We start from the raw sequence: 13,281 nt of genomic DNA, 5'->3' as shown, positions 1-13,281 counted from the left end.
CTTACAGTAAATAACTTGGATTATAGCTGGCTTCAAAATTCTAATGATGTTTAAATCTTTTCATGGGGAGAAAAAAGGAGTTTGAAACCTGCCCACTATGGATACACATATATTAATTAATATGTGGGGTTTTCATTATTTTTAGAAAATCAGCAAAAGGCTTCATCTCTCCAAGGTCAAACACAGCAAGTTCAATGAATCTGGACAGCTGGTTGTCTTTCATCTCAGCTCAGTGATATGGTGCTTCTACGTGGTGGTGACGGTGAGTGGCACTCGGGACTGCTGGACAGCTCTGCCCTTTGTGTTTCTAATAAAATAAATGCAAAGGGCTCATTAGGGAAGAAGAACAAAAAGGAGCAAGTGTCTTAGAACTGAGACTATTTCTGCATCCTCATGGTATTGCAACACCAGGTCAAATGGCATATTTGCCATTTTATAGCTGGGGAGAGTCTTGTCAAAAGTAAACCCTTGTTATAATTGCGTGATATTACAACAATGATACCATGTATCTACATTGAATTATATTGTTTTACAAGGCCGTCCTACAAATGCTATTTCATAAGATAAATTTTATGTTCATTCTGGTATCTACTTTATAGATTGAAGAGTTTTTTAAGTTCAAATTTCACGTGCCAATGGTCATATGGTTTTGAAGTGGCAAGGACAGCTTGGATTTGGAGGTCTGGTTCCAAGCCCTGCCCATTTTCTGTTTTACTGCGTTGGCTTCCTACAAGCAAGGCCAGCACTGCCCTGTCCACACACCAAATCCTATGAGAGTCAATGCCGTTCTCACAAATGCCTGCAGGACCAGACAGTTTATCTACCTCCCCTTTCTACACAATAGGACTCTTATTTCATGCAGCTTTTGATACAGCAGAATTCCTTCATACAAAGGAATGCGGACAGTCCTTTGGGGTTCACTGTAACAAGACCCTGCCTGTTGTGCTAGGAAGTGTTTAATTAGCACCCACCCCCCACCTGGAGCACCACAGTCTGTAACCTGGTCCCGTCAGAAGTCCAGGCCCCAGGCTTGGAAAATTCATCAACTCTGTGACCTTGTTGAGATTTCCTTTCCTGTCTTCCACAGATCCCTCCTCCTTACTCTTCCTTCAGTGGCAGTGATGGGCTCTCAGGTCATAAGGAACACTCCTTCATCAGAGCTGAATGTTGAATTCATACTCTCAAAGCAGGAGTCAACATGTCCTTTTGTATATTGCTTTTAATACCTATTATCATGTCATCACAGAACAGTTTTCCTAAGCAGAACACTAAAAATTTGAACTGAGGGACCTAAGACTTCTGTCCCCTCAAGCAGGGCTACCCTGTTATACTGTCCCAGGGGATGGACTTACATTGCATGTACCCTCCCTTGTGCAATGCACAGAAGTCTCTGTACATGTGCATTTCAGACCTCTCCCAACCCGTTGATGGTGAGTTCATGCCACCTCTGGAGCCCTAAGCTGCTTTGAGGCAGAATGGCCTTGGGATACCAAAGACATTTAACTGCTCTTTCAGGGGAAGCATTGCCTCATCTCTGAATCATTTTTACCCTTTCACACTCTGCCCAGCTGTGACACATGGAGACTAGATTTGGAGGCCAGAGCCAAGTTACTTAATGCTCCTTCTAGAGTGTAAAATGCTCAATTGCTCTGTCTTTGCTCCTCTCAATTCTTCAAGGACTTGAAAATGATGATGCTAATTAGTTTAGCATATAGCACTTTTCCTGGGGAAGTGCATAACAGTCTTTTATTACAGGGACAGTCAGTTCCCCACTCAGCATATTCAGCAGGAAATGGGGACCAGGGGACCATGGAAAGCTCCAGTGACTCCAGCTCCTGGTAACACCATTTAAGTCCTTGCCCTCATCTCCTCCATCTGAACCATTCTGCATGGAAGGAAAGTGAAAAAGAAGAAGAGAGGTAGTTTTGTGAAAGGAGTAAAAACAGCTAGTTTAAAAAAAAAAAACATTTTTCTATTATGGTACAAAATTTTTATGATTCTTCTCTTTCTTTCACTGTCCACAATCAATTCTTCAGCAGGTCCTGCCAACTCTGTCTCCAAAATATTGAGATTCTGTCCTCTGCTTTCTACCTGCACCACTAACCCCAGTCCAGGGGTCCCCAACTGGGGGAGACCCTGCCCCCCAAGGGACATTTAGTAATATGCTACTGGCATCTAGTGGGTAGAAGCCAGGAATGCTGCTAAATATCCTGCAGTGCACAGGACAGCCCCACAACAAAGAATGATCTGGCCCCAGATGTCAGTGGTGCCAGGTTGAGAAGCCCTGGTCTGTAGTCCAAGCCACTGGTCTCTCTTGCCTGGACCACAGAATGTCTTCCTACCAGAAGGAGACTGTTCCCACTCTTGCACCCACCCAGCCCACTCCATTTTCTGCTCAGTCCAACGGAGCTTTTAAAAACATAAATCAAATTATGCATTCCCCTGCTTAAGAGCCCCCATCATACTTGCAGTGAAATTGTTTTTCCTCCTCACCCATGTGATCTGCACCCCGTGGGCTTTGCAGTTCTCATAGCACTTGCTACAGCCCCACAATTCTGAACTCTGCGCCTCTAACTCTCCTGGCATTCTGCCTCCTGGGCTTTGCACCGGTGGTTCCTCTGCTCGAGTGCTCCATCCTCTGACCTCCCATGTCTGGCTCCTCTTGCCATTGAAGTCCCCACCTACATGTCACCTCCTCAGAGAACTCCCTCCATTTGCATTTTCTGCCCTGCACTCATTTCATTACTGGTGACTTTCTTGTTCATGAGTGTGTTCTCTGTGTCCATCTCTCTCACTAGACCCTGAACTGCTTGCTGGCAGGCACCATGCTCACTGCTGTATCCCTAGCCCAATGCCTGGTGTGTGCTAAGTGCTCACTAAATACAGGCTGTGAGAATGAATGAAGATGCCGCAAGTGCATCTTCTTTCTCCAGCCTTCAACAGTTTTTTTAAGTAATGAATTGATTGTTTTTACAGACATCACAGATGGTTATTTTTTAAAATGAGAAATATAGAAAAGTTCAAAAAAGAAACCAAGAATGTACCCCAAGTCCCTTCCACCAGAAATACCAGGTTTTTCTTGGTGTTTGGTTCAGACGTTTCTCTCTGCCTGTATACAGGCAGAATGCCGGGAGTGTGGCTGGACCAACCAGTAATTTTGTATGAATGTCAACCTCCAACTTTTAATTTACCTTTGATCTACTATTCATTGTTCAGGGGAAAAAAGAACTAAACTACTCTTCTGGAGAAAGTAGGGTGGGTGGGCTTTGGTCTTTGCTGTCTGACTTTCTTGGGATGTCTGACTTCATATTTTAAAACCTAAAATCCACTGCTCAGTGAGAACCCAGTAGAGGGAAAACTTTGAATAGTGTTGCTTGTACCGGGACTGATTTCTTATAACAAGCTAGTGGCTTTAGAGCAGATTTTTAGTGTATGGTTGTTCCTGATGAACAAATGATATAAGGTATGTCAGAATCTAGCTAGCAACTGGCTGTGTTATGTCTGGATTCTGCTGTTTTGGTGGTTCTTTTTGTTCATACACTAAGAACGAAGGCTGCTAGAGAAACAGGAGGGATCGCTCCAGCTTGCTGAGAGGCCTTGCTTAGCTCATGGGTTGATTTGTAGAATCAGAAGAGAACAGAGGATTCCAAAAGCTCCTCCAAACCATCCGTTGAGGCTTGTCGGTGGATGGGCTCTGGGGTTGGTTGCAGGTGCTCACTGTACCACACTTGGCCCCCTGTGAGCTCAGGTGCTTTGGCATGCCTGAGCTTGGGGGCGGGGGGTGCCCAGCCCTCCCTCAGACAGCTGCCTGGACTGAGGTCTGGAAAAGGCTGTTCTCAGAGAAGTGAGTCATTTTTCCTCTGGCTCTCCCTGCTCTCCTGCCTCCACTCTTCCCTTTTCCAGTCCCAGTGGACTGGACGTTCGCAAGCAGGCAGCATTTTTCTGGGGAGTTTTCTTTGCTTGTTGGCTTCAAAGTTCTGACCTCTTAGTCTCCTAAGAAGCCACACCAAGGAGGGCTCTGTTTAAAATCACAAGGTCATCTGGGCTTTAGATTTCTCTCTGTACTGCTTCTCTTGGCCAGTCTTCTTTTTTTTTTTCTTTTTGGCAGAAATTCCTTCCCCACCTCAGTCCCAGAAATGCCGTTTTTATGGTTAAATGTCTTGCTGCTTCCTCTAGGAAGAGAAATCCTTACCTCTCTGATTTCCCTGGAACGAGGTAGAGTTCGGAAGACCTTGTATTGCTGTGCCCAGGGTCAGAGATCTGATGAAGGTGAGATGAATGGCAGAGAGGGAAGGCAGAGACAGGCAGGTGGACTGACCAGTAATTGTGTGTGTGTGAAAGAGCTCACCACCGCTACCACTGCTTGCCACCCTAAATGCCCAGAGCCTTCCACCTCAGTGAGAAGAGATTAGAAGTGAGGCCATATGGGTTTGAGGTGAGACCTTTTTCTTCCAATTTAAGTTACCATGACTACACTGGTACCTGTGTCAGACTGGACCTGTTGGGTCAATATGATAATGGAGGCCCAAGGTTGAGGGATTAGCATTGTGGATTATACCCGAAGTGCATGATTGATACATCAAAGGGTATTTAGTGACTTGAGGGTGGATGGATCAGCTCTCCCTTGGAAATAAAACTGAAGATCCAACAGACCATAACCTAGAGTGCTTCTTGCAAAGAAGGTCACCAAGTTGACCTTCTCTGCAAAATCCCTACCCCTAATGCCAGCATGAACGTTTGAGGTTCTCAGCCTTCTCACCAGCTCAGTCGATTTTCTAACTTACTGAAGCAACCTGGCCTGAAGCTATTGGACCAGGAGGTTGGTGGACCTGCTCAGATTTCAGGAGACACTTCTGTCTGTTTCTTCATTTCCCTGTTTCTAAAATGAGGTCATACTAATCTAATATTCTCTGCCTTCTCTGAGTGACAAATAAGAGCTCTTTTTTTCATCAGAAGAGAGATTGCCTAAATCATTTATCATTTATTCTTTCATTCTTTCAACCAACAAGTTTTTATTGGACCCTTATAGTGTCAGCTGACTCTTGCTCTTGGTGGGTTGTTTCCTCCTGTGTTTTGTAATCTTGGGTTGTGAACTCATCTTTAGAGGGTTTTATCTGTGGGAATCCTGTACATCTTTGGATGAAGGTATGTCCGCAGGGAATCACTGGCCCACAACACTGTTAATACTGATTTCTTAGATTGGTCGACTCTCGACCACACAGGTGATGTATACTTGAACCCCAAACCCATGCGAAGTGAACCTGAAGTTGCAGATTTTTAGGTTAAATGTTTTTGTTTTCATTCTGTGCCCAGGCTGAGCAGACATCCCCATTTCCTTGTGTTGGTCAGCAAACACTTTCTACTAGTATATCCTTTCTCTGAGATTGTAGCCCTTTGAGGGTCCTGATTTTATGCAAGGGTCTCAGGTTCTACCTCCCAAGGTACCATCTTCTGTTCCCACAGGCACGAAAACCCTGGCCCCAAGACTAGTGCCTTCTAGGCTGCTAAAGTGGCACCTTACTGCCTGGGCCTTTAGCTCCCTATCCCTTTGGGTTCCATGGGGTCTACCTTTCTTATTGTGAGCTCAGCTTCGCATTTAAAAGATTTATTAGTTTTTATCCTGCATTCGTAGATGTTTTGATGTTTTGTGATGGGAGTAATTTTGGGTTGCCTCCCCCACTCCTTAGGAGGTGCTGGGCTAGATGCTGGAGAAAGGCAGGAAAAGACCTGGGCATGAAGGAGCGTGCAGAGTAGTGCAGACAACTGGCAGTGATGCTGAGTGATAGGGGTCAGAATCCAGACGCACAGTGAGACCTACGGTATGCTGCGTTCTTTCCATTCATGGTGATGTGAAAAGCTAGGCTCTCCATTTTTCCTGTGGGTGGTGATTCTGCAGTCCATTTGCCTTTTCATTCTCTCAGCATTTCCTGAGTTGCCATATGCCAGGCACAGGACTAGACACTGTCACACTGTCACATTTATTTCCAACAACAACTCTGAGGGATAAGTATTTTTATTCTTGCATTACAGATGAGCCCACTGAAGCTCAGGAAGACTAATTAACTTGCTTAGAGAGATTAACTTGCTCACTCACAGGTTGCAGCTAGTGAGGGCCGGTCCCGTATTCAGACACAGGTCTTCTGACTCCAGAGCTTGGCTCTTTCTACTATATGCTATATCATGACCCCTTCACAATAAAGAGCATGACCAAGTACCAGCAGGTCCCACAGAGAGGTCCTTTGCCTTCACGTTTCCTGCTCTTTTCCTCTTTGTGGCAGGTGGGGGCTGAGTATGTCCCTGACCCTTGGACCTTTCCCAGGGCCCAGCAGGTCTCATGTCCACATCTCTAACGCTCTCCCTCACCCTCTACAGGAAGGATACTTAACAAACCCTAGAAGTCTCTGGGAAGACTACCCGCACGTGTACCTCCCGTGAGTATTCTCATGACTCAGTCCCCAGGGAAGAGTGAGCCGATGCATTGGTTTCTCATCCCAGAATATGGCCAGATCACTATGGGGCTGGCTGGCACGAGGGCTGGGTCATACCCTGAGCTGATTGGGGCACGGTATTGTGGACAGTAGACTTGGCTGGGAGCTGCTTACTCTCAGTAGGCTTCACCGGAGAATCCCTGCGTGCAATGTCATCTGCACTAGTGCTAGCAGAGGCACCTGATCTGCATGAGATGCACAGAAGCACATCTCTGTAAAGTTCTTTGGGCTTCATACCTTCTTGGCGACCCACTCACATTCGTAGCGCGTCTCCCCTTCCAGCCTCTGGTGACTGACACCCTGGCAGAGGCAGATCCCATGCCTCTCTCGGTGATGCCAGGAGGGCAGTGCCTGGGTCGTCTCCCTTAGGAGGCCACCGTGTGCCTCTCCTAAGACCTTTAAGAGCAGCAGCAGCAAAGGACATAGAGCCGAGTCACTTGGAGCCACCCATCGTTCAGTCTTTGGAAGTCACTAGCTCCATCACCAGTGCTGCGTAATCAACTTCATCCTCAAGGCTGAAGGACCAACCCCTCCTCCTCCTCTGCACTCTTTTAATCATTTTTGTGTCTTTCTGTGGACTTTCTGTGTCCCTTTAAGTGATCATGTATGTGGAACAAGGACATGGGCCACCGGGAAGCCAGGGTCCCTGGGCCCAGGGGTGCCATAGTCACTAGCTTCACTCCCTTGCTCCTGGGCCAGCTGCTCACACACAGAGCCTTGGCCCGTGCTTTTCCTTCTGATGCTTGGCAAGCACCTGTGGGGACACTTTTCTCTGTCCTGCCTGTGTGACTCGCTCCCTTGTCTCCAGCTTCCAGGTGAAGTTTTTCTACCTGTGCCAGCTGGCCTACTGGCTACATGCACTTCCTGAGCTGTACTTCCAGAAGGTACGGAAGGTGAGTACTCGCTTCTCCTCCTCCTGCTCTTGGAGGCTGTTCCTCTCCACTGCCATCCTCCTGTTCCCAGCAGTCCCTCCCTGGCTTCCTCTGGGAGCACAGGAAGTGTTGGGTGGCGACCGGGACATGTTGAGTAAAACGCTGAGTCAGCCCCTGCAGAAGCACCATGTGGCCCCTGAGAGCAGCTGCCAGCGTGAGGCTCTAGCCTGCCTCCTCCGTCAGATGTGTGGCTTTGGGGGAAATCTAACTCTGAACTTCTGGATATTGAATGGAAAGGCTTTTGCCATTCCCACGCTTTTTTTTTTTTTTTTTTTTAATTTTTTTATTTTCGTAGTTTCCCTCTGAAAGATTTCCAAAAGCCCTCTTCCCCAGTCCCTGTCTCTTCTTTCTCAACCCACACCTCGCCCTCTGACACTAGACCCAAAACTGCTGCCTTGCCCGTGGACTTTCAGCAGCCCCGTGCATGGGACTCTGGTGTAGCATGGGACTGTGTGTCACAGTAGCCCAGCCTGGAGGGGTAGGGTGGCCTGGCACTCCCTCAGCTCTCTGCACTCCCCTCCATTCCCTGAACCTTCAGTTAGGGAATGAGCCAGTTCACTGTCTCCTTCTTTTGTTTTCAGGAGGAAATTCCCCGCCAGCTCCAGTACATCTGCCTGTACCTAGTCCACATAGCTGGAGCATACCTCTTAAAGTGAGTGAGACCCTGCAGCCAGCCAGGTTTCCCTTGCCCTTTTATGTCCGTGCATCTATCCACACAGTCACTCAATTAGCATTCATTAGACACCCCTTCTGTGCCAAGGACCATGCTAAGGCTTGGGAATACAGATGGATAATGGAAGATTACTTTATCTGCAGTGGTTCATTCTCAGTCTGGTGGGAGACAGTTACATACATAGGTAAGGCAGTTTAGTGTGGTAAGCGCTGTGTTACGGTACGTATCATCTGCTATGGGAACCCGGAAGAGTGACTACCTCAGCCCATGAGAGAGCAGGGGAGACTTCCCATGAATGTTGGCCTTTGAACTATGACTTTGAAGGTCAAAGGTGGCCCGAAGCTGGGCTTCTGCCTCACCGTGTCCAGTTGCAGATGGCGCTAGTGCTTGTAGCCCTGGAATTCCCTACCCTTTGGTTTGTAATGAAGTGGAGAGTAGATGATTGGTTGTTTGGTTGTTCTGGAAGTTGAAAGACTTGCTATTGTGTTTGGCTTTGAGAGTCTTTTTTATGAAAAAAATCATATTGATGAATAAGCTATGTCATTGAAAATTAAGACTTTTCTTGAGCTTTTATCCATGCAGTGTAGGAGAATACCCTGTACTTTCTCTAGGCTGGCATTTTGAGATCTTGCTTCATATAACTTTTTGCTAAGGTGCCTGGAGATCTTAGGGCCTATTGTCTCCTAGGTTCTCACAGCAGGCATTGGAAAATGGCTGACTTGGATTTACAGTCAGGAAGGGAGGCAGCTCTCTAGCACCCTGTCTTTGGAGGCCTGTAGCAACATCAGTTCCTGGGTGGTCTTTGAGGGTGGGGGCTTGTGGTGGGCTCGTGCAGCTCTGCCCTAGTGTTGGATTCTCATGTGTCACATGCAGAATAGGTCTGAGGAAGCCAGTCTGCACTGTCACCTAGCAGTGTGGTGCGGATCAGGGGCAATATACAGGCAGGACCCCCTGCTTCTCCATGTACCTCTTAGCTGTGAAGGCTTAGGTAAAGAAAAGTCAGACAGTGGGAACACCTCATGTTTGTGCAGTCAAAGCTCAGCACGCCTGTCCTGATCACCTTTTTTCTGCGTGGCCCCGGCCTCAGTGGTAAGTGTGAGGTGCTAAGTGCTGTGCAGAGCCTAAGCTAGCTTTGCTGTGAGCAGGGACAGAGCCTGACCCAGCCAAGCCAGGTAGAAGGCCAGGGGGTCAGTATCAGGACAGATTCTTAAAGGTGTGACAGTTAAACTGCATGTTAAAGATGAGGCAGGGCCAGCTAGGGAAAGTGGGAGTGGCAGGCAGAGCCCAGGCATGGGGGGCAGCCTGAGCCCAAATGGGGCAATGGCCTCTGCTTTATGCAGCATCCAGGGGGGAGAGATATAAAGCTCGTCTTTTTCCCCCAGCCTGAGCCGCCTGGGCCTGATCTTGCTGCTGCTGCAGTACTCGACTGAGTTCCTATTCCACATGGCTCGGCTCTTCTACTTTGCAGACGAAAACAACGAGAAGCTGTAAGTGGGGCTGCTGGAGGCCAGCTGGCTCAGAGGCCTCCCCTGAGGCCTGGATGATTGGAGGGTCCCAACTTGGGTGTAAACTGCCCATTTACCTGTAGGTGACACCCTGAGGTTATTTTTTCCCTGGAGCATCTTTTTCCAGATATTTTATTTCTCAAGCACCTTTCTAGGCCAGCCTTGCATCCTTTTCTCCCTTGGGTCACTTCTGGAGAAGTGGGTGATGGTTCCTTCAAGGGCCCTAAAGGCTGACATCCCTTTTCTGCTCTGCGAGCAGGTTTAGTGCCTGGGCTGCTGTATTTGGGGTTACCCGCCTCTTCATCCTCACCCTCGCCGTGCTGGCCATCGGCTTTGGACTGGCTCGCATGGAAAACCAGGCGTTTGACCCCGAGAAGGGGAACTTCAACACCTTGCTCTGCAGGTGAGTGGGGCAGAAGCCCAAGGTGACGAGTCAGGGCTCCCTGAGCACTGGCAGGAGCCTCGTGGACTCGGCACAACTTCTGCAGAAGGTCAGGAGGCAGCAGACCCTTGAGTCTCCCACACATTCACATTTAGCTAGAAATCTTTGGACATCAGGTCGGAGGGAAGAAGAGATCACCAGCCTTCTGCTTCCATCAAAACCATCTTTACTTCTGGCCCTGGTTTGCACAGACTGCAGCCGGGGTCTTGTCTCAGTCCCAATGTGGGTCCCCTCATGTTTGCCCTGCGCTTCATGGTGCACAAGAGGTTTCACACCCCACCTCTCAGTCGATCATGACAACCACACGTGGACTCTTTAAAACCTCTGTCTCAATGGCTTGGCCAACGGCCCCCCTACCAGTGAGGGAACTATTGTGTTTCCATGAACCCAGAGGTCCAGGCTCCACTTTTAAGTGACATGCTAAATGAGAGGTCACTCTTTCAGAGTTATTTCAGCTACATTGTAATTTCAATTCATTTGAATTCTACCAGTGTGTGTAGAGCTTACATTAGCTTTGTTCTGTGCTGTGGATACAAAAGAGACATGCCACAGATCCCCCCAGGCATGGAAAGAGGTGTGATTGTGGAGCTAGATGCGTGTCTGTCGCTTCCTCCTTCCCCGTCTCCCTGGCTCCCATCACTTCACCACCCCTGAAGTGTGCTAGAGCAGAGACTGACTGAAGTACATGCTCTGCCTGGTGATGGTGGCGGTATGGGGGGTGCCTGTGGTGAGGCCTTGTCACCTGCATACCCCCGAGGCTGTGGGCCAGAGACCCACCCCAGAGCCACTCCTGTGCCCCTGCAGGCTCTGCGTGCTGCTGCTGGTGTGTGCCGCCCAGGCCTGGCTCATGTGGCGCTTCATCCACTCGCAGCTGCGGCACTGGCGGGAATACTGGAATGAGCAGAGCGCCAAGCGCAGAGTGCCAGCTGCCCCCAGACTACCAGTCAGGCTTATCAAGAGGGAATCTGGTGAGTGCCAGGGCCCTTGGCAGAGGGCAGAGTGGGCGAAGTCTGTATGGAGTGGGTGGGGATGAGCCAGGGTCTGGCTCCTTGGTCACTCCCAGGCCAGGCCACTCCCACCGGCTCCTCCTTCCTGACTCCCTCCCTGGGCCTGGGGCTCCTGGGCTCCCTGACTGGCATGTGGCTGGGCATGGGCCAGGGACAGATTGTGGGCGGGGTTGGCCCTAACTAGGCTGGGAGCCCTAGCCGCTGGGGGACAGGGCAGTGTCTGGGTGGGGGACATTGGGAAGCATGTCCTTGGTGACTTCTGGACCCCAGCCAAGTAGTGCCGCTGCTTCCCATCCTCTGTGCTGTGGCTCTGTCGGTGGCACTGTCCTCACCTGCCCTTTTGCTCTACATCTCCACCTGCCCCTGCCCCCCAGGTTGCTGGCTGCTCCTCTGCCTTCAGGAGTGACTCACAGTGACACAGTGCTAGGTGGGCAGCAGGGATGGAACACCCTCTTTTCCTTTGGCCCCTGCACACACACTAGTAATCACTCACCCCGCCAGGTACCCAGGCACTGCCAGCCCTGCACTTACAGTCCAGCCTGGGGGCTTGTCTGCACCAGGATCTGTTTTCTGACTCACCTGCCTCTCTCCAGGTGGCTGCCTGCCTGGCAAAGGCTTGTGTGTATTTGAACCAGACACGTGCGCAGCTGGGTGTGACGAGGAGTCAGGCCTGTCTGGCGGGGAGGTGCGGGCGGGAGGCTGCAGCAGGCCGTCTTCTTTGACTTGGCACAAGCACATGGAGGTCGTTTTTAACAACAATAGAAAGATAGCACAGTTTTTCTGCCAGCCAAGTGTCAGGCATCTGAGGAAGGCCTTGTCCCTGCAGCTTCTTGTTCCCTGTCCCTTCTGTTGCTGCTATTCCTGGGAGTTATTGCTGAAATGGGCTGGCGCCCTGCAGGGGCCTGTGGGGAACTAAGAATATTGGCAACAGCTGACTGATTTCAGCTCGTATCTCGCCCGAGCCTCAGGCCTAATTGGGCGGATTTCTGCCCGTTCCTGGGTTACTGTGTGTCATCCCAGGCCCTCCACTAAAGGACAGTTGGAGACCAAGCGTCTCAAATGGGTGACTTGTCCAAGATACTGGGGAAAGCAGAACCTGCCGGGAGCTGTCTGCTGGCTTCCACTCGCTGTGGAGAGCGGCAACCCACTGTCCCTTTGGCGTGTCCGTGTGCAGTAGTGGGGCCCTGCCACTGGGCCTGCTCCCGCTTCATTCCCAGCGGAAACACCATGTATGTTTGTCTCTCCACTTACCAGGTTACCATGAAAATGGAGTGGTGAAAACAGAGAACGGAACCTCCCCACGGACTAAGAAACTCAAGTCTCCTTAAGGCCAAAGTGCTGAGAACAGGAATCCTCTTGGCGGGGGCCAGCTGGGGTGGGGAGCCCAGGCCCCCCACTGCCTCCTCCTTCCTGCTTGTGATGCTCCGTCTGCAGCAGCAGAAACCTGTCCTTAAACGGGATTTTCTCTTTCTTACTTTCTGGCTTTCTCTTTTTCTTCCATAAACCATTCTCAATAAAGCCAAAAATCTTCCTCTTTCTCTCCCTCAAGCCATCTCATGTCCTCAGCTGTCCTGTGTTGGGTTTTAAAAGCCCAGGTTCTCATGGTTACTGTCTGCTTGCCTCTTCTTTCTCTTCCTTCATGGCTGCTGCTTTCTCTTTTCACTTCTTAATTTTACCTGATCGTGCAATTTTTCTGTGTCTGATTTTTACAATGGGAGGGAGCTAAGATTGCAGTCCTGTCCATCAGTCCCCAGGACTTGTTGGTCTGGAAACCTCGTGCCAAGGAGCCTATGCCTGGGGCTGGCAGCAGGCCCCTTGGTGATCCTCATGTGGATGGGCAAGAAGAGGAGAGACCAGCCCTCCTGGATCATAATCTCCTTGGTGCTGATTAAATGACGAGATGTATGATTCTACTTCTGCACGTACCGTCTTGAGGCACAACAGCCACTGCTAGCTGTAAAATGCCAAGGCATTTGGCTTTGGGATGTGATGATTCAATCCAGAAGGATGGTGTTAACTCTGTTGGGTCCCGTGACTCAAGAGCTTACCAGCGGCGGGTCTTGGATTGGATGCCGGCCTGCCATCGCCCTGTGGGGGAAGTGCTGAAGGAGGACGAGTCTTCCCACTAGTTAGAGCAAGAGGAAAGTGTACTGAGCAGCAGGCTCTTCTGGAAAGGCGATGTTGGCAGCAATGGAGGAGGAGCTGACCTAAACCTGCCTTCAGCAGCCCCAGCT

The 13,281-nt window shown here is 49.8% G+C and overlaps 1 protein-coding gene across 2 annotated transcripts in view; it reads left to right on the top strand.

Moving 5' to 3' along the window:
- The window catches only part of TRAM2 (translocation associated membrane protein 2), a 67,912-nt gene extending 55,317 nt beyond the window's left edge, over positions 1–12,595 (top strand). Inside the window, exons 4-11 of one of the 2 annotated variants that reach the window (XM_063097339.1) lie at positions 146–262; positions 6,373–6,431; positions 7,297–7,381; positions 8,002–8,072; positions 9,476–9,580; positions 9,858–10,001; positions 10,912–11,008; positions 12,302–12,595. In XM_063097339.1, coding sequence (XP_062953409.1) covers positions 146–262; positions 6,373–6,431; positions 7,297–7,381; positions 8,002–8,072; positions 9,476–9,580; positions 9,858–10,001; positions 10,912–11,008; positions 12,302–12,325 — 702 coding nt within the window. In that variant the 3' untranslated portion in view covers positions 12,326–12,595. Of the gene's footprint in view, positions 1–145; positions 263–6,372; positions 6,432–7,296; positions 7,382–8,001; positions 8,073–9,475; positions 9,581–9,857; positions 10,002–10,844; positions 11,009–12,301 lie in introns of both variants that reach the window. The other variant, XM_063097337.1, reaches the window with a different exon arrangement.
- Positions 12,596–13,281: the final 686 nt, after the last annotated feature.

Source organism: Cynocephalus volans, chromosome 5 (genome assembly GCF_027409185.1).
Source record: "Cynocephalus volans isolate mCynVol1 chromosome 5, mCynVol1.pri, whole genome shotgun sequence".
In the NCBI taxonomy this organism is placed as follows: Eukaryota; Metazoa; Chordata; class Mammalia; order Dermoptera; family Cynocephalidae; genus Cynocephalus; species Cynocephalus volans.
Note: the sequence above shows the minus strand (reverse complement) of the source record. Positions and strands in the feature narration are given on the sequence as shown.